The 23287-nt window shown below is 40.5% G+C and overlaps 4 protein-coding genes across 7 annotated transcripts; 3 read left to right on the plus strand and 1 right to left on the minus strand.

The window, feature by feature from the left end:
* Window positions 1-1946: 1946 nt before the first annotated feature.
* On the minus strand, window positions 1947-3796 carry LOC115725799. 2 transcript variants are annotated; one of them, XM_030655421.2, is made up of 3 exons: window positions 3587-3796; window positions 2869-3493; window positions 1947-2447 (listed from the first exon to the last, which is right to left on the minus strand). In XM_030655421.2, exons 2-3 carry the CDS (start codon window positions 3426-3428, stop codon window positions 2033-2035), a joined length of 975 nt encoding a protein of 324 aa, XP_030511281.1. In that variant the 5' UTR covers window positions 3429-3493; window positions 3587-3796; the 3' UTR covers window positions 1947-2032. The 2 variants fall into 2 exon arrangements, with proteins under 2 accessions (XP_030511281.1, XP_048137382.1); XM_048281425.1 differs by having other exon boundaries at window positions 2869-3796.
* Window positions 3797-5994: 2198 nt separating this feature from the next.
* LOC115725832 (probable small nuclear ribonucleoprotein G) lies at window positions 5995-7427 on the plus strand. 2 transcript variants are annotated; one of them, XM_030655478.2, is made up of 4 exons: window positions 6016-6128; window positions 6227-6249; window positions 6983-7104; window positions 7190-7427. In XM_030655478.2, exons 1-4 carry the CDS (start codon window positions 6094-6096, stop codon window positions 7247-7249), a joined length of 240 nt encoding a protein of 79 aa, XP_030511338.2. In that variant the 5' UTR covers window positions 6016-6093; the 3' UTR covers window positions 7250-7427. The 2 variants fall into 2 exon arrangements, with proteins under 2 accessions (XP_048136202.1, XP_030511338.2); XM_048280245.1 differs by lacking the exon at window positions 6227-6249 and having other exon boundaries at window positions 5995-6128.
* Window positions 7428-11027: 3600 nt separating this feature from the next.
* LOC115757652 lies at window positions 11028-19660 on the plus strand. Of its 2 annotated transcripts, none has more exons than XM_030655408.2 (4): window positions 11028-11851; window positions 11941-12122; window positions 18877-18945; window positions 19032-19660. In XM_030655408.2, exons 1-4 carry the CDS (start codon window positions 11197-11199, stop codon window positions 19425-19427), a joined length of 1302 nt encoding a protein of 433 aa, XP_030511268.1. In that variant the 5' UTR covers window positions 11028-11196; the 3' UTR covers window positions 19428-19660. The 2 variants fall into 2 exon arrangements, with proteins under 2 accessions (XP_030511268.1, XP_030511258.1); XM_030655398.2 differs by having other exon boundaries at window positions 11029-11851; window positions 18877-18951.
* Window positions 19661-22282: 2622 nt separating this feature from the next.
* Window positions 22283-23148, plus strand: LOC115725819 (thioredoxin H2-like). The gene is made up of 3 exons (XM_030655460.2): window positions 22283-22524; window positions 22650-22772; window positions 22904-23148. The coding sequence occupies exons 1-3, from the start codon at window positions 22387-22389 to the stop codon at window positions 23090-23092; spliced, it is 450 nt and encodes a 149-aa protein (XP_030511320.2). The 5' UTR covers window positions 22283-22386; the 3' UTR covers window positions 23093-23148.
* Window positions 23149-23287: the final 139 nt, after the last annotated feature.

Genomic DNA, 23287 nt, shown 5'->3' on the forward strand with positions numbered 1-23287 from the left:
ACACTAAAAGCTCGATGAAGGTTACCATTTTGTTTTTTTAAATGAAGTAATACCAAGCCCATTTTTTATACATCTGTAACTGAGAAAAATGAAAGTTCTAAAATTTCATGAACACTCTCAAGAGTACGGTTACACAAACAAAAAAAAAAAAACAATTGAGTCTTAAAATAAAAGTGTACCTAAATCCTGAAACTCGTCATGAAGTGCAATTAAGTCTTAAGAATTTCAAAAAATACAATTTCCCAAAACTTGTTAATTTGATCCATTCAAGTCATTCTGTTGATTGCACTTTTTGAAACTTGTAGAACTCAATTGCACTTTCATGACGAGTTTTATAACTTGATTGCATTTTTTTTAAAGTTTAGAACTCAATTGCACTATTTTTGACAAGTTTTAGGATTTCTAACGCATTCTTATTTCATTTACAGAAGTGTAATGTCTACTAGCTTTATCGGTTCTTTCATAATGTCGAGGGTTCTTTTCAATTGCATGTCCGATTCATCTTGTATGTCAGCTGAGAGACCATAACCGATCACTCGTTTTTGCCGCAAAGTTCTCAGCCTTCCCTAATCACTTCCTCGCAAATTCTTTGGTCCTCCAAGGCAGAGTCACAAGAACAGTCCTAAATTTTCGAAATCGCCATAGGAAGATGCCAATCAGCTTCACCGTGAGAATGGTCGTACACATATAACCCGGAAATCAGATTCCAATATGACCAGAGCGTCACAAGCTTTTGCTTTCTCAAGCCAGCTACAAACTCAGATATACATTACACCTCTGCTATTCAAGGAAAGTAAACATGCGGCGACCATAGCAAACTCGCAAGAACCACTGCTCTATCTGCTACACATTTAAGCATATATAGACAGATTCAAAATGCATCAAGCAGCATACTGCAAATAGAATTTAGCTATTACAGGTATTAGATGTAAATCCCCACACCAGAAAGCTTCGGTCAACCTGCTCATAGAGTTTTCTCTCCTTCACGAATATCTCCTCTTCTGTTTGAGAGTTCCGGTATATATGAAATATAGAGCACATTAATGATCGGAATGGTAGGAATTAATGTTGCCGGCCGAGAAGTCTGAACAGGAACGAAAAATCGTGTTTTAAAGTTGACATTTTTTCTGCACAAATTAGGCATTTATAGCTAAATGGTCGTCACCACAAACTCCTGGCCAACATAGAGAAACCGTATGTAGGGGGACCTATATTCTTATTACAAGAAAGTAGAAGCAACTTGAGTGTACAAACCTAATTCCGCCTACCCAAAAGTTAACTCGAAGAGCACCTACTTGTCTGCCAAAAGTGGAATAATCTATATGTTCTCCTGGCAAAATGAGGAATACAGCTTCAAGAATCCAATCGAGTTCTAGACCTTTTGATTGGTGCAATTAAGTCCTCTAAAGAAGGATACCGGGAAGGGTCAACCTGGCATTCAAAAATTAACGATGTGGCAGCTCTCAATTGTTTTTCTCAAAATAGTTTTAGGATTTGACTGCACTTTTCAATAAAAATTTAGGAGTTAACTGCATCAACTAACAAGTGTAGGACTAGATTACACTTTTCAAAAGTTCACGATTAACTGCACCCGTTAAAACATTTAGACTTAACTGCATCCTATAATAAAAACTTACGACTTTTGATGCAATTCTTACAATACAAAACGAACCCACCCGTTACGACATTGAGATTCGCTTTGCTTGCACACTGGACATGGAAACTAAGTATGGGGGCATAGGCAATGATGTTAGGACTTATTTAAAAATGCTTTTAGATGTAATCCAACAGAAAGGGCAGTGATGAGTAAAGTCACTGAAAGATAACTCCATTCTAAACTAGTAGAGAATGGATTCATTGACAGATCTCCAGTCAGATAAAAATCATCTAATCATTCCTGATGAGTATTTCTACAGCAGGAAAGTGACAGCACATTGCACCAAAGCTAGTGAAGGGGAGACAGCCACTTATGAACTGAGTATAGAATTCAATGCCATTAACTTAACATCAAATCTTGAGTAGTTTCTATTCATCAGTTTGATGAGCCCAAAGATTTCCTAAGACTTCGAAGGATGCTCCACATGAATGTGGAAATAAAAAAGAGGATTATACCAGTCACAATGGCATATTTGAGACCAAGGTTCACAAGCAAATTCACCAGAAGCCCTGCAAGGACAACACCGCAAAAATTGGCAGTCATTGCAGGCCAAAAGGGCATATCCAGAACCGAAGCTATGATAGCTCCAGTCCAAGCCCCTGTTCCAGGAAAAGGCACAGCCACAAACAACATGAGGCCAAGCCACTGAAACTCTTCTACAGGGCCAGCCTTCTCCTTCGCCCTCTCAAACAGCATCTCAACTAACCGGGACGCCGATCGGTTCCTTGCAGCAAGAAAAGTAGAGAACTTCTTCAAGTAGAGTATGATGAATGGTACGGGCACCATATTCCTACAATAAGAAAGACCAAAGAGAAATAATGTCAGATTATAGCTGGTGATTCATTTCCAAAGCTGAAATGCACCTCCCACTGACAAAATGTTGCAAAACAGATTCGAAGGTAAAAGAATAAGCATCGGTAGCCGACAATGAGGCGCAAATATCATCCCCAATGACCTCAAAAGAACTTGGCATAGTCCAATGATTAAGCTAGCCCCAGCCATCAAACAAAATTCTCATTAGTTAAAAATGCATCTTAACAACGGCATTTCATCAAGCAGTTGGGGCGAGACCGCACAAAGTAAGAGGGCTTACATTTGGAAATCAAAATGGCGCACAGCACCATTAATCCAAACTCCAGTAACAAGATTAAACATTCCATTCATGTGAATGAGGAAAAGTACTCCACATAATTGGATGAAGTGAGACTGACCCGATAATAGATAAGACAGTGAGGAGTGAAGGCTTGAGTTGCATCCAGTAACCAACAGGAATGGCCCCTCGGAGCTCAATCACCGGAAGCGTGGCGAGCGCGAAAACCACAGCTTCGTCTGGCCATCCCGAGCTCCGCAGTTTGCTCGCGACCTTCAAGCCAAAGCCCGAGGCTTTGATTGAATCAACCGCGGCCCGCGCGTCATTGGAAGCTGCGAACCAAGCCACAGACACAGAAGCCCAGAACACGACCCAGAGCAGAAACTTGACCGGTCTCTCCTCGGGAATCGTCAAATCGCCTTCGTCTTCCGCCACAGAAGCAAACCCATCACCCAAAAGTGCGTTCCTCGCAGGCGACGGGGAATTACGAGGATAGGCAAAGAGAGGGCACAATGGGCGGCGGGGACCTACAAACGCCAAGGACAAGTTCGCCTTTGACCCGAATGAGGAGGAGAACCTTTTACGGGAATAACAGGGGTGGACACTCCCATAGGCAGGTGAGAGTCCGGCGAGACGAGTCTTGTCGACAGAGAATGAAAACGCTGACACAGAGGCGGCCATTGACCGGATCAAGAAGGCGGGAAAAGGAGTGGCAATTCAAGAAAGGACACTCTCGATCTCCATGGAGTGGTGACGACAAACCCTTTTACCAAACGAGCAGCGAAGTGAAGTGAAACCCAGATAGGAATTCAGGGTAACCAGAGATTCGATCGAATAATGTAATGCCCCTCGTGATTAACAGAGAGACCTTCACAAGTGGGAGTGGTTGGTGCTTATCGAACTCGAGCAATTTTTATTGGTTGGGGGAGACGGAGAAAGCAGAGGGCCGATGCCCTGCATTGTGTGCGCAAATGCGACCAACAGACAGGGAGGAGATATCGAGAGAATTCAGGTCCCGGTCAGTCAACGGGGGGATATGGAGGCTTCTGCTGGGAGTGCATCGAAGGGCCAAAATGATAAGGTGAAGGAGAAGGAGCGACGAGGCATTTTGAGCCCGACGACGGGGAGTTCAGGTGCTTTTGGGAGAACGATTTTCTCAGAATGAACGGGACTTCGGCTAAAAGTATAGAAAAAGCCACTTAGGCAAAAAGACACCAACAGTGACCTCAGCTCCCGTGGTGAGGTTGTGCGATCTCGGCGTTGCCTTAAGGTTAAATCTGTCAAATACGTGGGCCGGATCAAATTTGGGTCGGAACGAAAATGGTACAAATAAATCGATCCATTAACCTATTTTGATCCCATTTTCATACAACATAAACATAGTGACTCATACCCAACACATATTCAATCCATTTTGCTAAAATATTCATAGATTTAACATAATCTAAGAAAACTCATATCTAAACTGAAGTGAGAGCACAAAATGAATGGCTGCAAAATCGAATATGGACGAGAGAAGGTGAAGAGAGAATCATAGATGTGAGTTGGTCTAAATTATTTGTGAACCCATTTAACACACATATTTTTCGAATTTTATCATTCTAAATCAATTTATCACCCATTTACCTAATATAACTAACCCTTATAACAATACAAACTTATCTAATATGGGTTAACAATTGGGCTATGATACATTTTGACAGATCTAGCGTTGCTTTTGCGACTTTAGAGTTGCCTCGGACTGTGTAACCTTATACAAGGGCAATAGTTGCTGCTTCATTTGCTGAGGCTTTGCTTGCTTCATCTGTGGTCTAGATTTGGCTCACCAGAGATCCGACGACTCCAGGCGCCATTGAAGAAGCAGTTAGTACCACCTCGCTCGAGGAGTCGAGGTTGTGTGATACCAAGCGAGGCAATGCTGGAGTCACGCAACCCTAGGCGATGGGATGATCATGTCGTGCAACCTCCCCAACCTTGAATGTGACCTCCACGATCCGTGCGACCCTCCAAACTCTCCAACTGTGGTTGTCACGTGATATGACCGCGCGATCAAATTTGGATCACGAGGCACTTATCAAGCGGAAGAGTGCAAAATAGAGCTACGGATTTCAGAATTTACTTGACTGAAAATCATTTAAAATGCAATTGATTTATCATTAATCGCGTCCGGAGTGATTTTTGCTTTTTAAAATTTTACAGCCCACACATTTTGACTCTTTTTTTTTTTTAATCTTTAGCAACTGAAACTTCAAGAATTATGTAAACACATAAATTGACATGAGAAAACATAGTTCGACAAGTTTGACGGAAAAGAAAAAGTTATTTTGTAAGTTTCATAAGTCAAAACAAATGACTTGTCACCAATTGCCTGATGATAGCAATTACCACAGTATTGAGTTGACTTGCTGTGGCCACATGATATATTTTTTTTTTTTTGCCGAAAAAACGATCCACTTCATTCATAATTTCCAAATACAACATAAGTTATGGATTTTTTAATATAAAAGATCCCATAAAGGTGATGAAGCCAATTGTGAGAAAGAGTCCTCTTGTGATGTGTTTTGGCGATCCAATCTGACTTGGTTTGATTCCCTTGGGCCGCATTCCAAATTCATCAAACTGGGAAGAACGAGCATCGCTTTGCAATCTTCAGTGATGGGTCTCCGCTATCAGTTATGATCTCCAAGCGCACATCACGTTTTCACTGCATGTCACTCCCTGCTTCCAAGTACTTCAATACATATCGAAGATGTAGGGTTGCCACTTCAAGTGTAGCTATCGCGACCACCCTCTCGGTATAACCCGCGTTCCCTCTCCCGGTCGAGTCTCGACATATACCGACAATAGCTCCTTCCTTCTCCCCTTCGACTACCGAACCGTCAATGTTGAACTTCAAAGCTCCGCTCTTTGGGAGAATCCACGAATCAGGTAAGTTTCCTTTTCGCCCCTCTCGTTTGCTTGATTTTGGGTTCCAACGCTTCAAGTTCTTGCCTATGGCACACGATCGAGCTTGGATCTGTACTTTGTTGCTTGAAGACGACGCCGTTGTGGCCATATGAGTTTGGGTAATTCGTATTTTTTTTTTTTCCGTTATCGTAGTGAAATTATTTATATGATATCTTGAAGCAAAACCGACAGAGAACATCCGCAACTATTGGGCCAGATTCAAGTCTGGGCTTCACTTGTCATGGGCCGCTTGTCCCAGAAACGACGTCGTTCGCAGACAAGAAAGCATAAAGTCATCATCTTCGTCAATCTTCGACGGTCTAGGGTTTTGGGAGCAGCACTGGGACTGCACCGCTCCAAAAACCTCTCTGTCTCGCTCATCTCTGCGAAAGTCGCCACCATGAGCAGATCGGGCCAGCCACCGGATCTCAAGAAGTGAGAATCTCTCTCTCTCTCTCTCTCTCTCTTCCAGTATTACGTCTTTCCCTTGATTCCCTCTCTGACATAGCTTTCTTTTTGCTATCTTTGCTCAGGTACATGGACAAGAATCTCCAAAGTAAGTCGTTGCAATTTTTTTTCCCTTTTTTCAATTTCTGTGGCGTTTGATTCGAGTATGCGTTGTTGTCTGTCCGAAGTGGTTTCGTGGAGTTACATTGCGTGTGGCGAGCTCAATTTTTATCTTCATAGCCGAAATCAGAACTAGAGCTCAGCTCAAACATCGTGGAATTTCCTAGTGATATGCCCCATGCGATTGTGATGGAGTCACTTGCCTTTACCTCTAATTCCTGTTGTGGCTAGTGACGCTATGTTGTTTCACGATTATGAATGAAATTATCCAATGTGGTGTTGTATGGATTCATTTGCCTTGCATCTCATGATAGTTCACTGATTAAGAGTTGTTGAATTCGAATGTTGCATCTCCAAGCTTTAAATTACCTAATTATGTTCTATCTCCTCCATGTAAATATTTCCGTGTGGGGGGGTTCATTGATTTGTGCATATGTTTCATCTGTAGCATGTGTTGGAATGTTGAATTATTGTCGGTAGAAGATGAAAATTGCGCTTAGAGTCCGGTATGCATTTTGAGATTAGCTGAACAGGTTTTTTTGTAATCACCTGTTCAGAGATCACATGCATTTGTATTTTCCTTTATTGAAATGTTTGGTACTTATGGAGGTTTACGTATATGAAAATTGATTGATGGGAGATGAGGAATCCGTTTTCATGGCTTGATTTGATTCATCGAGATATCAATAAGACGGTAGAACTAACTGTTCTCTTCTCTGCAGTTAAGCTTAACGCAAATAGGATGGTTGTTGGAACATTGCGTGGGTTTGATCAGTTCATGAATCTAGTGGTAGATAATACCGTTGAAGTGAATGGGAATGAGAAGACTGACATAGGGATGGTGGTAGGTCCATGCTAATTGAATTAGAATTTTATTTCTTATCCTCGCTATTTTGCTAACACTGATAATTGCACCACTGATGCTGCAGGTTATAAGGGGAAACAGTGTTGTTACTGTGGAAGCTCTTGAACCCGTGAACAGGACATAGTCCATTTAGCTATGTATTTGGTAGATTTAACAAACTATGTACTTGCAATTGATTCTGATGCTACCAAGTTGCTTGTAAGGAGGATGTTGTATAAAGACCTATCTCATGCTTCATGTTATATTGACCTTCAAGTGGGGTAGTGCACTTGGCGCAGTCCAGATTGTGGATTTCAATGAAATTATGTATTACCATGCATTCTGACCAATGCTTCACTGGCCCATACAGTGTTCGGAAGTCTTCGGTTGTGCAGCTTGAATTGAATTTACTGAATTAGTGGGAAGTTCAAGTTCGTCCGACCAACTTACAAGTTTCCCCTTCTATCTTTCATTTTTAGGTATTTACATCTAAATATATGGCTTGAGATACTGCAAATGATTCACATGTGCGTGGCATGTAAGAAATCGGTCTGTGCCCAACCAGCTTATGTCGTTTGATAATGATATTGGTTCAAGTTCTAGTTTGCACAAGCAGTCGATTTGTGATTCGAGCTTCATAATGGCGAAGGATTTTAGCTTGGACATAAGCTTAGATTCAAGGTTAAGGAAATTGATATTATTCCGGTGACCTATTTGTCTTTTTTATCAGCAGATGTTTTACGTTTTCACTGTTGCATTCAGAGAATCCGTATCGTTTAGCTGCATATGCCTTTCTGTGCTCTGGAATCATTGTTCTGTCCCCCACCGGACCTTGACAGTTATTTTCGCGACCGAAATGAATAGCTACATATAAATTATACCACCAGTCACCACCCAAAGATTCAGTTATGCAGGGGGGGAGTGTATGCGGATTACTTGTACCAGCAAAGGCCATCTGGCCCCTAATGGTGAACGGTATCGCGAATGGAAGACGAATGCGAAGAGCAACGAAGACTCGCTTCTTTGAGACCACCCTGAAGAACAGAACTCCCTCGAAGCAGTGAGTAATACAAGGATCCGCTGCTTGTTTATTCTTGCTGTCAGTAAAACCGGATTTACGCGGAATGTGGACAGAATTAGAATCGAATGCATGTGCTACATGACCCCGGTCAGTCTCGGCGCATAGCAACTCCATGATAGAATCAAAAGCATACGCTACATGAACTTGGTCAAGACTCGGTGCAAACCAATCTTCATGGTAATTTTTTATAGGGAAAGTTTCAAAATAAGGGTTTGAAATTAATTTTGTTTCGAATAAGAGCTTGAAATGTCTTCATTGTTTCAACAAAAGATCCGACTAAAGGCATTCTCATTATTTACCTTTTTGATAGTTCTTTCTTTTTTCCCCCTTTTTTTTTTGTTTCGATGGACAAGAGCCTAGCGACCCTCGCTTCGATCCGGCAAGAGCCGGCCTTGCTTGTGGCTAAACAAACCAAAAATAAATAAATGAAGAAGATGCCATTATTCAGGTCATTCTTTGAAACAATAAGGCATTTCAGGCCCTTATTTGAAATAATTTTTTTTGTTAGAGAAATAAGATTTACTTTAGGCTTTTATTTAATAAAATGATGGCAGTTCAAACCTTTATTTGGAATTTTCCCTATGACAAATCACCATGAAAATTGCTTTGTGCCGAGACTCAGCCAGATTCATGTAGCATATGCTTGTAATTCTATCACGGAGTGCTTTGCGCCAAGACTCAACCGGGTCGTAATGCATATGCATTTGATTTTAGTTTCTACCGCATTCCATACTATCCACAACAGTCCGTGTAAATCAGGTTTTACATAAAGCAAGAATAAACAAGCCTCCGGTCCTTGTATTTGAAATAATATTCATTCCATGCCCTTATTTGATAAGATAATGACATTTCATATCTTTATCTGAATTTTTTTATTTTAGAAAACTTTGCTTTCTTTCCATACCTCTTGTCTCTTTTGGGCGGGTGAGGGTTGCCCTTGCCCGATCCGATGAGGGTGGCCATCTCCTGAGGCCGGCAAAGGTTGAGGGCAGGCGAGGGAGGGAAAAAAGAAAAGGAAAAATGAAAAAAAAAAACAAGGAAAAAATTATAAAAATTATAAAAATACATAGGAAAAATATTAAAATATTATTACAAATTGTCCACGTCAGCACCTGCGGTGCCATGTAGAACGGCCGATGTCTACGTTAGCGATTTCCCGTCAATAGGATTAAATTAATAAAATGTGAAAAGATTTAGGACTAAATTGACAAACTTAAAAGTTTTAGGATTGAATTGATAAAAATACAAAAAGTTTAGAATTTTTTTTACAATCTTCCCAATCTACATGCCGCACGAATCCGGTTGGGTCTTGGCGCAAAGAAATCTTTCTGGATATTGTTCATATGCAAGAAAACTCTACTATTTTATTAATTTCTTTTTCGCTCTTGTTTAGGCGAATTGCTCTGTTAAGGGAAAAGGCCACAAAAAACCTTATACTATGCCCACATTTATCTCAATTTTTTTTTATGATGTCAAAAATCACAAATCATGTCCACTATGGCACATTTACCCTAAATCATTTATTGCCACATTTTCCTCATATGGTTTTTAAGACAAAACAACATCGTTTTTTTTTTTACTTACGCCACGTGGGCGCCAATGTCAACACTGTTTGCTTTTCGATGTTCATGTATGCAAATTTTTAACAATGACATAGGGTAAACGTGTCGCACAAGCACAAGTTTGAAATACTTGGTTTCGCAATTTTTTTTAAGATAAATGTGTCGTAATGGCTTTTGCCCTTTTGTCAATGAAGTGGTAGAAAGAGTCTATTATGTTTTCAGGAGTTGTATAATTGGCGGTTTTATATGTTCTTGTTATTGATTTTATTTTTGTGGAATTCCTCAATCCTTCTTTCGTTTTCTTCCTTTTATAATTCTGAAGGACCGTGTGGGCTCCATTTATTTTATGAAAAATATATAATTTTAAAAATATATATTTTTAAATGAGCACTTGTACCACTTAAAATAATTATTCAACAAAAATATTTCATTATCAACAACTATTACATCTTATTTTTTTGGACGATGAAAATATTTTTTTTCTTTCATTTTTGTATACGATATAAGTTATCATTTTTAAGAAAATATTTTTCAAACCATTCATTTTGACGTACTCGTAGTCATACTCGCAATGCGGAATCGCCCTCTGTCTTGTATTGTTATATTATAGAATCATTTCCAGCCTCTTAAAAAAAGGATCTTGATTTGTGCTTGGCTTTGTTTTGGCTATACATTTCGCTAACATTGACTTTTCACGTTATTTATGAATATTAGAAGTGGGCTTTTCCGTTTTTCTTGTTTCAAGCTCACTTGAATGAATTAGAAGACAAACCTCGAAATACCCACTACGCATATCCTTACCGGTCAATAGGCATGCGATCCTATTGATAAAAAGATTGAGAAGTGAAGACGTTAGTATTATAAATGTGAAGTTTGACTTTCGCGCTCTATAAAGAAACAAATCAAAAGTCAAAGAAATGAGAGTTACGGATAAGACAATAGAAAAAAGATATTCTTATGCATATTCTTGACCAGAAAATAAATATTATTAGCGTACATGATATTTTAATCATATCGAATTATAAAGTTGCTTAACAATTAGATTATTTACGTTATGAATAATATATGTTAAAATCATATTATATAGCAAAAAATATCAAAAAAGTGAAAATATCATTTTTTTACCCAAAAAAAAAAAAATACTACGGTGAAATTCATTTCCAATTTTTATGGAATTACCTAATTTGCCACTAGATGAAAATCGAATGAAGTAAATTATAAATAGATAATTCTCGAAAGCTGGAGCGGCAGGAGTCAGTCGAGAAGTCTTAGTGTACCCTTAGTACTACTCCTCCTGCATAAAAACCCCTTACCCACTCTCCAACGCTACTCCTCCTCTTCCTCCTCCAGACGCCCAAATCATTCGCCGCTCTCGGTGGCCGCCCACCACCGCCGCCGCCACCCCAACCCTTAAGCCCTAACCTCCTCCTCTCGCTGAACCACCGAACGATGGCGTCGCCCGCTACTCCCTCCGAAGCGACCGACGGCCCCGTCCTCAGCCTCATCAACAAGCGCCTCCGTGGCCTCCGCAAGAAGCACAACCGCATCGTCCAGATGGAGGAGTCCATCGCCCAGGGAAAGCCCATCCACAAGGAGCAGGAGGACTTCTTCCGCTCCAAGCCCTCCGTTCTCGCGTCCATCGACGAGCTCGAGAAGCTCCGCCCCCAGCTCTCCGCCGCCCTCCAGGAGGAGCTCTCCCTCGCCGCACAGCACCTCCCCCGCGACGATGACGCCCCTGCCGCCTCCGAGAAGCAGCAGCAGGAGCCGGGGGGCGGCGGCGACGCCGTTGTGAAGGATGTGCTGAACCTGCTCTACTTCGGCTCGATGTTCGCCGTCAGCTCTCAGAGCGATTACACTTCCACGATGCTGACGAGGACGCACGAGCGCGGTTGCTGCTTGACTTACGACTACGTGACGGACGAGGCCACCGATCTGTTAAAAGAGCGGGACTTGGACTTGATTGCGACTTTGAGCAGCCTCTTGATCTCGAGGCCTGCCGACTCCAGCTTGTCCCACAAGAACGCTCTGCAGAAGTGTGTGCACCACGCCCAACAATGGATCGCCAATTCCGACGAGCCGATCGAGCCCGACTCTTCTGTTACTTGTACATCTTTTTTGCCTAATTGCATCTTCGATCGTGATTTTGTTGCGTTCTTGTTCTTGGCTATCTTATCAGTGAAGCTTGTATTGCAGATGCGTCATTGAGGGAGCGGTTGAATAAGATAATAGCGTCTGATTACTTCACCACGACACCAGAGATGAAAGCTCCCGTGGATATGGCTGCCGCTGCTGCTTCTGGCAATTATGCGCCTTTTCAGGTCCCAGTCACAGCGCCTGTCCAGGTAGAAAGTGAAGAGCCTCAGTACGAGCAGAAGGTAAATGCCTACTAGATCACGTGATGTTAAAATCAAGCCATTTTATACGTTATGTGTTCATAGGAGGTAAAACAAAATGGGATGAATGATTTGTTACTTATTATCTGATTTCTGCATCCGATGTACACGCTGTGGCTGTGATGTTTTCTGATGTTTTAAAGATTGCCCTTAGCCTCCTTATTGTATTCAGTTTGTGTTTTGGTTTCTTTACTGTAAGTTTCTCTGTTTGAGATGCATGATGTATTATCTATAATCTGATTTATGCTTCCCTTGTACATACATTGGCTGTGATGTTGTTAAGCATCCTTATTCTTTTTCATAGGTGCGTGGATAGTTCCTTGCATATTTCTTGGTGTGTCATACATTATACTTTTTGGAGGAGTTTTTGTTTCTTTAAGTCTTATTTTGGATTATCATCTTTTCTCTACTTGATAATGGTGATAAGTTTAGATTTCTCTTGTATGCATTTTGCAACTTGTCTTTGGGTCAGTGAATAAAAGATCTACTACGATATGATCGGTTACTGTACTGCTCATCTGAGAGTCTGTTCTCCAGCCTTTGGAAGACTTGTGAATTCATCCCTTCCTTTTAGATTCTCACCTATAGTTTTATTTTAGTGTGGCATGTGAGTCTCTGCAATTGTGATCTATTCCAATCCGTATCCTGTAATTCCAGTATCCTGGCATCGTCTAATAAATCCTGGTGCTAGTTCCAGTTAATGATGTGTTTGGAGAATACTCGAGCTTTTGCTGCAACTACAATATAAGAATCCTATCTCTGTAGGTTGGGAGGAAAAATGGTGCAAATCGACCAATTATTTATCTTTCCAAAAGTCTATATTGGGAACTAAATTACAGGCTAATGACATTTTTAGGTTGCAATGGGCAGTTAAATCGGTTTTTCACTCCTCCACCACTTCTTACCTACTCCAGTCTCTCGAAGATTCCATGAAATAGCAGAAAACAGAATCTTAATCTTAGTCATACTGACCAACCTTCAAATCCCTTCTCAAATTGGAAAGCCCGCCTTTTCATTGCGGTTGACTTCAATGACCCCGATCTGCCTGTCCAATCAATATGTCATATTCTGACCTGATTAAACCTTAGGCTTTCCGGATCAATCTACTACTACTAAATACCCGTCGGAGATCGTATAGTAGATATAATCAGGAAGGTTCTTTCTAAGTGGTCGGGATTTGGTATACTTGTTGGTACCTACGAACCATGGCATCTATCGATTGGAGGACCAATGCTGGGATCAAACATAGGACATTTTTGAATGAATTGATTTCTCCCTGGTCAACACAAAGTGTTAATATAAGCAATCTCGAGAACGAGAATCTCCTCTTGGTTCGATCGTCACTTCCTATTGGAGCGGAGGGGCTAACGCTATATAGAATCCTTTTCCTTCTTGTCTACGATGTCCGACTTTGAGGTTCAATAGTAGTTGCTATCATATTGACCAACCTTCAAATCCCTTCTCAAATTAGAAAGCCTGCCTCTTTCCTTTGCAGCTCTCATTGGCAACCTTTGAATTTCTCTATGTCCTCAAATAAAATAGTAGAGGCTCGTCTAGCCCTAACATCCCTTTGAGACATCCGAATCGGGACTAAGCCCTTGTAACCTCCACGGATCGACAGAGAAAGAGGAGCTGTGCTAAGTCTTTGTTTAATTCATTCCCATGAAAGCAAATTTAGCCATGACCACGATAGCCAAGTAAAAGATTGCCTTTCATTATTTTAGATGCCTTCGCTAATTAAAAGGAAAGGTTTCCTTTTTATATTCATTCGGATACGCAATAAATCTAACAATTCTTATTTATACTTGTACTTGTGGACAACTAATTTTGATCTTGCCAAATTTGGAGTCTCTTTTTTGACTTTTCTACCTCCCATATCGAGATTGCATTGGTGTATGAAATATTGGGTTAGTTATTCTAAGATTGCTTGACTCGGATTATTCATCACATCACCGACCTTTAGTATTAGCCATACTATTTACCTATCCTTTTATACCCCCCATATATTATGAGTCAAGTCGTAATAAGTAAGTCGTTTGCGGTTCGGGAGGCGGGATTTGTGTCCACTTCTCCACGGCTCGGTCCCAACCAAACCTTACTCGATAGTGGAGGCGACTAACAACTAGCCACTATGCTTTCACCTGGATGTCGCTTGCTTCTGCATCAATGCCTATGCTTCCGACATGTCTGGGTAGCATCTCCACTTGAATGATCTACCTAGCTTACCCGAGCCTAGTTGAGAGTTCTTGCTCCAGGTATTTTTTCTTTCCGGATAGTAAGCCTTTGGACCGGCTCTCACAACTCATCTTACCCCAAGGTAGTACGTATCCTGTAAAAGCTGTCACAATCATTAATAGGAAGATTACAACTCCGAGACACCGAACAAATTCCCTAGGACTGCTATAACTCGCATGATATAGACCACAAAAAATATGAAGGTGAACCACAATGAGAAGCATACTTGTCCCATTAGCATGCCTATAACGGAGCAACCAGCCCCCTTCAGAGGTCGGTGATGTAGATGGATTTTTGGAAAAAATTCTATAGTTTCCGTTTGTCTCGTCTCTTTAAAAGGAATTTGGGCATAGACAAAAGCCGATTTGGGGACTTCGATTGAAGAAATTTCTTCATGTGATTGGTCTTTCTTTATTTCCTCTCTTGGCTTGGAATCTTGGGTACGGGGAAACTGTCTCGCGAGCCCAGCAATCTCGGGTACAATGGCTAGTTGGATTGGAAAGCCTTTCAATCAAGCCAATCTCTTGATTCACATGAATGTGAAACTGTTGCAACCGTTCCTGCGTACCAATCATTCACCGCTTACAGTAATGATACTGAGAAGTGAAACCCTATGACTAGATCGTCCTGAATACATGTGCGATAGGAAGAAGTGGCATTTGGAAGTTTTGCTGACTTAACATTTAGGTTTCGGCATAACAAAGCCAAGGAGTACGGTCCTGTGTTGGTTTCAATCGTTTAATAAAGAAATCCCAGAAAATCCAAGGCAGTCGATGAGGAATGCATTCGGCATAAGTTGGGCCCCAGGCACCTTCATGTCAGCGTGGAACTCATAAAAGGCGAATCTGTGTGAGTGGTGCTGACTTCCCTTTTGCTTCATCTTCAGGTAATGAAACAGGGGGAAATGGACTTGGATAGATCCTGAAAAGAGTGGATCCTGTTGTAATAAGTTTTGCATACTTCATACCAAATGCTAGTCAGTTGTGGTTCCCATAGTCTATCAGACTTCCTCCTCCTCCTTACCATCATCATCTGTCCTTAATTTTCCTTCTTCATTTCACTGTTTGTGCCGATTAATGCGTCAGCACTCAGTACTCATCCTGGGATAACACGATCCCAGGTCCCTTTCCCTCTCTGGTAATATAGTTTACATAGCCACTGTTCATGTCTTCAATGATGGTCGGCATGATTATGTGGGTTTGCTTCTTATTTTGTTTTTTAAATGTTATAAATTTTGGATTTTCAGTTAGAGTTTAGTTTCTATTCAATTCCAGTTCCTTGAATGTTGTTTTCTTTGTAATTTCCTTATGTTCTTTAATCTTTCCTATTGTTGCTATTTCTTTTGACATGTTCTCGATGTCTTCACTCTTGGATGCCTGCTATGGTCTGGAATTTAATGTAGCAATCGGCCATCCCAATTTTTCAGTACTGATTTATTACCCTCATGCTTGATCTCTGCTCAAAAACTAAAGAAACATTTTCATAAAAATGCATTAGCTATTCTACCCTACCACTAGTGTAGTTGACTCCGGTGGTTGCCATGGCCCTTGCATGTAATCAAGTTATTACCTTGAGAGACTTTTGAAAAAGGTTCAAGTACACGATTCTCAATTGTGGCTTTTGAACTTTTCATATTTTAAAGGTTTGATAGGGGCTGCTGTCTATTATCTAAAACATTTGAAGGAAGAAGAGCGTTTTGCATGTCAATGTTATCAACAAAAGCTTAGTCCCAGAGCGAGAAAGGTTAATAGTTACTTTGCTGGAGGAAATTGCGCATGGTAGGATATGTTCAATTTTTTGGCAAAATGAGGCGTTTTCAAGTTAAAACATCTACATACTCACGAAGAAAGTGTTGTGTAGAGACCCTCCGACCTAACCCTTAACACTTTTTTCTTTTCAAATTTTCTGCTGGATTGTGTTAAGAGAAGATAAATGGGACCTCTAATTGTGAGTTTGACCAGTTAGGCTGTCAGTGTAAGTTTTGCATATGAAGTTGTCGATTACTTGAGTATTATTCATCTATCCAAGTCTATGCATATCAAGGATTGCTTCTTTTCCAGTAATTTCACATGTGAGGGTTCCCCCTGTTTCTTTCTGCCTTAGTGGATGGGAATTATATTGAAAGCTTTTTTTGACAAATTCTAAGTTGGGTAAAAGTAATTTGGAGATAGATAGATGATGGATCTGACGATTGGACACTGGTCGTTCACATAATGGCATGCGTACATATGTAATTGAGTTTACGTAGTGAGCATTTCAATTTGGAGACGTACTTACACTATCTACCTTATGGGGATTTCTCTTGCTCCTATTTTCCAGTGAAATGATTTCGGCAAAGTATATGGCGGAATTGTGTATAGGGAACTATATAAGCAACCGTCTAATTTTATTGCAGGAGGACCATGCAAACGTGATACACCTTTTATGCGACAAAGAAAGACACACACACACACACACCCCCACCCACCCACCCACCCATATATGTTTAACTGTATGTATGTACACGTAAACATGGACATCCACTTAAATGGATGTCCTCTTTTTGCACAGTAGGGTTTTAAAAATTTATGGGATGAACGACTGGGCATATTATATATGCCAATTGTCATTTAGCTGATAAAATAAGCCTGTGGATATGGAGGTTCCACAAGTGGCGTTACGACCTTGAGAGAAATTAGAAGTGTTGGGAAGATGTTATCTCCTTTTGGAATATGAGTAATTAGGGCTTATAATCCAACTTTTAAGCAAGTGATGACCTTAGCAGGACTTCTTTTGTGTGACAGGGCATTGTGTATGTGAATGTGTGTGCATGCATGCGCAGTGTGCTTGCCACACTGCATGTAGGTGTGAAGTCTGGTCTCAATGCTATTGGTTTCATCTTGTTTGAAAAGTAGAAGAAATTGGCTGATTTTACTTCTTTTCCTGATTGATTATGTCAATCACAATTTTCCATCAAATGTCACATCACTGTGGATAAGGTTACAAAACATTTTTTAAAGTTCGTTCTATTGAATTTGCTTTCATTTTGTCCATGGTTCGGAATTCTATGTTAATGCTTTATTTACTACTTTTTAGTCAGGGTGAGCTTACCCTGTTGTCTGCTGCAAGTAATCTCGTAAGATGTATGATTTTACTCCCTCATGTACAAGCTGTCTGTATATGATTTAAGAGCCTTTCCCGGTTGCTTCAAATTGGTAATGAAATCTTCTCCATAAGATTAGTTCTCTTAGGAATAGTTTTGCTGTTTTTCATTTCATCAAATTAAGCTTCTGTTTTGAACTTTTATTGTGAGCAGATTGTCTTTGTTTTCATAATATATTGATATTTCTAGCAAGAAAAAGGATTTACATTTATCTAATTTGATGTGTTGTTCCAGCATCAGTCCAGCAGATGTCCCCATGTTTTTGGTTGTCTCCTTTTATTTATATACTATAAGTGATGGTAACAGTTTATATAAAAGGAGAATAGAAAAAATAATTGTAACAATTAGACGAAGAAAGAGATTCTTTTTTCAAATTAGATACTTAATTCTGATGTTCTAGCAATCTAGATATATGGTAGCGTTATTATATCCTTTTTGAATTAAGAATAAAACCTTGTAGTGCAGTTGCGCGGTTTATGTGATTACTTTAATCACATTTGATTATTCAGATAGCCGTGGGTAACTGTTTTCTGTTCTTCTAGGAATTAGAACTCATACTTTTAGTTGACCTTCTATTAAAAAGAATAACGAAACAGAATAGCCAATCAACATTATTGCAAAGTGTGTAGTTAGGGCTTGCACAGACATCTTCTTAGGGAGAAAGGGGGAGGTTGCTTGAGATTATGTAATGAAGTCTTATTCTTAACTAAGATTTAGTAGACCTTGGAACAGTAGTATGGTAATTAGCAAAAGGTTCTCTTTTTTGAAAAAGCTTGTCGTATTTTGTCATTCCATTAACAGTCGACTTTTTGTCTTTTCAGTTAGTCATCGATATGTGCATTTTACAGCCTGGAGAGAAACAATAAACTTGTTTGTTGACTAAATGTTTGGATACTACTCTATTGTCTATCCTAAGTCTCTATTTGTCAAATTCCATAACCTCGCAAATGCGTCTCTCATATTTACTTTTACAATGGGTCCCTTCTTTTATCGAGGACATCCAAACTTCCAAAAACATGTACTTGCCTTTTATTGCAGTTGTTGTCCGATCTTTTGTATGTCAAACAAGCAAGTTGAATTGAGCGAACTTCTATATAAGCTTAACCAGAAAATAAAACTGAATATTTTGCGTGAGAGACCATTCTTATTGCTGTTGATTATTTTCTGCTTGATGCCGTTCTCTTCTTCTACAGGAGGAAAGCAGTTGTTGTCCGATCTTTTGTATGCTAAACAAGCAAGTAGAATTGAGTGAACTGCTATATAAGCTTAACCAGAAAATAAAACTGAATATTTTGCATGAGAGACCATGCTTATTGTTGTTGATTATTTTCTGCTTGATGCCGTTCTCTTCTTCTACAGGAGGAAGCAGGGACTGAATTCCAAGGACGTGAAGACAATGAATCTAATCCAGTTGATGATGCTCATAAGGTGCCTGCAGATTGTCTCAGCATAACTTTATTTTCACTTTTATCAGTAGATTGATGAGCTCAAATATGATCCTTCCTTTTCCGCAGGAAGAAGTAGTGGCTGATAATCCTTCAGAGTTTGCCTCAGCTCAAGAAGAAAATGTATATCCACAGGTGGAAGAGCCTAATCAAAGGGAAAGAGAGCAGAAGGATCATCAGTACATTCCCCGGAGAAACTACCAGAACCAGAGAGGGGGTCGTGGTGGAGGTAATAGTGGTCGCCGGGGTTATCTCAACGGTCGAGGAGGGAGAAGTGGAGGGAGGGGTGGTGGGCCCTACCAGAATGGCCGTGGCCACTATTATGAGCAGCCCAGTAACTACTACCCTAGAAACTACTACAATAATAGAGGGAGAGGTGGCAGGGGTGGTGTGCATACATTCAACAACCATGGTCCGGCAGTTCATGGTGACCATGCCCCTGCGGATGTTGGGGTGGCTTCATGAGCAGACATTTAGCAGTGAAGAGGGTGCTGGATTACTAGTTTTGGCTATGGTCAAGTGAAGTTACCTCAACGCTTTCGAGCTTGTGGTTTGCACTTAAAGCTGAGACTTAGATTATTGTCACCATACCGGACTCTATTCTCATTCCAGGAAATTTAGATGACCGAACACTTTCACTTTTTCGGAGAACATGAAACATCCTTCTCTAATGTGAAATTCTGTAGAAATTTAGGGCATGCGAGGATTGACTTTCACTTCTTGCATTTTCGTTGATCGAAATCTCGCAGATCACGCACTTTGAGTTATTTCAAATCCAAAATCTGGATACTTCCACATGCAGTTTTTCATAATTTTCTAAAATTCGATAATACTTTAAATGTTATATTTGGGGATACACCATGTGAAATGTAGTTCCAATTAGAATAGACACGTGAAACTATGCGGTAAATTTCAGGGTAGCTTAATGTTTTGTTTGGGAGGGTGGAAAATTTACGAGGGACAGACCATTTTGAATCTCTCTGTTTTCCTCTCATGAACACTAGAACTCTTGTCCTTTTTCCTCACCCACCTCCCTCACCTCTCCCTACTTTTTCCAAACAATGCCTAAATCTCTAGTTGTTATGCAGAGTTTGGAGCGATTCCTGCCATGGACAGTACAGGAACAGCATCGAGTGACGACGCTTTCGATTGCGGTCTTGGTGCGTTAATCTCGTGCTTGGAAGAGTGATGTTTCCAAAGTGCTGAGGGTGGATTCAGAATCAGAATCCTTTCCTTTTCTCCATGTCGGCGAAAAACCACAGGCAAGGCCGCTGTCGTCTGGAGTCGTCTGTTAGCAATTGATTCTCTGTAATAGTGGATTTACGGCGCATCATTTACTGTCTTTCGCTTTTGGAATGTCAACTACCATCCATTCTAATCTACCTAGAAAAGGCGACACTTGGTACCACTTCACCTTCGTCATGCTCTGTTTTTCTCTTCACTTCGTTAGGAACCCACCTAAACTGAGCCCCCAAAAGCGGAAAAAAAAAAAAAAACCAGAGTGCGTTACTGTTAGTGCAAAAGAATCTCATCCTCCCCCTTTTTCATTTAGTAAGCACAGGCTTTAATTTGCGATTTAACATGGTACATCAAAATATTCCCTTTACCCTACCACTGTTATGAGCGGTCCACGGTTTTTGCCCTTTTTCTCTACCTAGATGAATAGATTATCGAAATTAAAATCCCCCATGATTGGCTATATTTGCAGTTGACGTAAAATAGTTTCATGAGATACGCCATATTTTCACTCCATTCATGAATCAAAGAAGATTTTCCGCGCCACCATAGATAAATTTAACTTAGGATAAACGTGGCGATATCTCTAATTACAACCCACAAATCATAGACGTGGCTCGAGATGTTTTCTCTGATTAAGGATGAAAGAAAGTACCAATTTATATGATTTGTCTTGAGATAACGAGTCATTTGCATATCAAAAGTCCTCAATTTGCTCTGGGAAATTACTAATTCAGTGAAATTCATTGGAGGGCATTAATGGTTAGGTGAAAAATACCACTTTTGATTTGTCTATTTGAGTTTGAAATTTGCACAACTTTCTTTAATCTTCCCTTCAATTTCTGCTTCTTGACTTTGCATTTATCCAAATTTTATGGTGGAAGTAGGTATTATGAAATGATGGCACTTTCGATGGAGCTTTCACCGATATCTCGAACCCTAAAACAAATTTCAGGAAAATTACCCAAAAAATCTTAAATCAGCCCCAAACTCATTTTATTTTGGTCAATTCAGTCTTAGACCTTTTGCGTTCATGTCAATTCAATTCTTCCGACCAATTTTTTGCCGAAAATTACCGAAGTTGTTAATTTTTCACAATATTTAAATATTTATAAATTTATTTATTATATTCTTCTTCTTCTTCTTCTTCTTCCTCCAGTTAGCCACCAAGCCCGCAACCGGCCAGAGGTGAGGGCCAGCGAAGCTCGCCCCCATTAGTGGCTGGTCGCTGGGCTTGGCGACAAGTTGTAGGAAGAAGAAAGAAAAAAAAAAGAAAGAGAAAGAAAAATAAAATAAAATAAAAATTAAACAAAACATAAAAAAATTAAAAATATTATTAAAAATTGCCCACATCAACGCCGCCGCATCAGCGATTTCCTGTCAAAATGTATCGGAAGGACCAAACCGACACGAATGCAAAAGGTTTGAGACCGAATTGATAATATATATATATATATATATATATATATTTAAAATTGAATTGGCACGATTGTAATAAATTTAAGACTTTTTTTGGTAATTTTCCCAACAAGGTTATTTCAAGTCTAAATATTAGAAACACCGACTTCTCAGCTTTCGAAGACTAAACCTAATTCATTAGGCACCTGCTTGCTTGAGAATCCAAATTGTTGTGAGCTGTATAACACCCAACGTGAAAGACAGCAATCCAAATTTGCGCCTCGCCGATCGTACACCAAAAAAAGCAAAAAAGAAAGAAAGTAGTAGGAACGCGAAACACGAGAGAATTGAAACCTCTCATGCTCCATCAAATTGTTCAGTACGACGCTATCGTTTCGCCCTCTCTGCTATAAAAAAACCAGTGGACATCTGATTCTTTGGATGTGATCAAGTTGATTTTCTCTTTGATTAGGACTAGGTGTTACTCTCCTCCCTTCTTTTTAATGAGCACACATATTCCCTTTGTCCAGCCAATCAGCTCAATGGAGAAACACCATGTTGCTGTATCACTGTCGTGGTCAGAATCAGAATCTATTCCCGGGACGTAAAACTACGGCAAAAAATTGTTTTTCCCGATTGCTGCCTTCAATTGGTGCTATAAAAGCCCACCAACGCCACCGAGTCCAACCCAAACAAGCACCTCACGATCCCAGGCACTTGCTAAAAGCTTTTTGCATCGCCCATCAGCAATCGCGTTGGTGGGGGTAAAGAAAATTAGAAAAAGGAAGAGATGATGATGATGGGACGGAGCATGTCTTCTGGAAATTACTACGACTGGGCTCCTGCGAAGACGAGCCGGGTCATGGCGTTTCACTCCAAATCTCGATGGGAGGAGCATTTTGATGCGTCCAAAGGGACTAACAAGCTGGTGAATGCTGCTGCATTGATGACTTTTTTACTGTTGCCTCTTTGTTTGTGTGTGTGTGTGTTTTTTTTTATAGTCATTTCGGTTGCTTCATATGACTCTGCTTTGAAACATTGGTATGTCGACAGATGGTGATCTACTTCACGGCCACGTGGTGCGGACCTTGCCGGTGGATGGAGCCGACGATCGACGAGCTCGCGGCGGCGTTCGCCGACGTCGACTTCATCAAGATCGACGTCGACGAGTTAATGGTACGATTGTCTTTCTTAAAAAAAGGACCTGCATGATGATTGCGATAAAGTCGGGACTTGCATGCCCGTAAGGCGTCGGGGTTCGACTCTGTGTGACTCCGGATAACGTGGATGTCGTTATGAAAATGCAGAATGTGTCGAGGCAGTTCGGGGTGCAGGCGATGCCGACGTTCTTGCTGATGAAGAATGGGAAGGTGGTGGACAAAGTGGTTGGCGCCAAGAAGGACGAGCTCAGGAACAAGATTGAGCAACACAGCAACAAGTCACAACCATACCTTCGTAGCAACTCGTACCCCTATGCGTACCGCTACGCGATATGACCGCCGCCTCAGTCGACAAAGTATAACCGGGCCACGCCTCCCATAGCTAAATAAGATCGCGTCATGCAGTTTGCGTCGTCACTTTCACTTTTATATGGAAAACCACTCTCTCTCTTTGGACTCGGTTGCTAAGACACAGATGACACACAAGCATATTCACTGCCAAAGATCATGCTTGAATAATAATCATCTTCC

This window comes from Rhodamnia argentea, chromosome 6 (genome assembly GCF_020921035.1).
Source record: "Rhodamnia argentea isolate NSW1041297 chromosome 6, ASM2092103v1, whole genome shotgun sequence".
In the NCBI taxonomy this organism is placed as follows: domain Eukaryota; kingdom Viridiplantae; phylum Streptophyta; class Magnoliopsida; order Myrtales; family Myrtaceae; genus Rhodamnia; species Rhodamnia argentea.

Bases quoted from the DNA above. Each gene is read 5' to 3' on its own strand.
- LOC115725832 (XM_030655478.2), top strand. From the start codon at position 6,094: ATGAGCAGATCGGGCCAGCCACCGGATCTCAAGAA. The intron at 6,129-6,226 runs GTGAGAATCTCT...ATCTTTGCTCAG, and splicing joins CAGCCACCGGATCTCAAGAA to GTACATGGACAAGAATCTCC. The intron at 7,105-7,189 runs GTAGGTCCATGC...CTGATGCTGCAG, and splicing joins AGACTGACATAGGGATGGTG to GTTATAAGGGGAAACAGTGT.
- LOC115757652 (XM_030655398.2), top strand. From the start codon at position 11,197: ATGGCGTCGCCCGCTACTCCCTCCGAAGCGACCGACGGCCCCGTCCTC. The intron at 11,852-11,940 runs GTACATCTTTTT...CTTGTATTGCAG, and splicing joins GCCCGACTCTTCTGTTACTT to ATGCGTCATTGAGGGAGCGG. The intron at 18,952-19,031 runs GCAGATTGTCTC...CCTTTTCCGCAG, and splicing joins ATGATGCTCATAAGGTGCCT to GAAGAAGTAGTGGCTGATAA.
- LOC115725799 (XM_030655421.2), bottom strand. From the start codon at position 3,428: ATGGCCGCCTCTGTGTCAGCGTTTTCATTCTCTGTCGACAAGACTCGT. The intron at 2,448-2,868 runs GTCAGTCTCACT...TTCTTATTGTAG, and splicing joins ACTGTCTTATCTATTATCGG to GAATATGGTGCCCGTACCAT.
- LOC115725819 (XM_030655460.2), top strand. From the start codon at position 22,387: ATGATGATGATGGGACGGAGCATGTCTTCTGGAAATTACTACGACTGG. The intron at 22,525-22,649 runs GTGAATGCTGCT...GTATGTCGACAG, and splicing joins CCAAAGGGACTAACAAGCTG to ATGGTGATCTACTTCACGGC. The intron at 22,773-22,903 runs GTACGATTGTCT...ATGAAAATGCAG, and splicing joins TCGACGTCGACGAGTTAATG to AATGTGTCGAGGCAGTTCGG.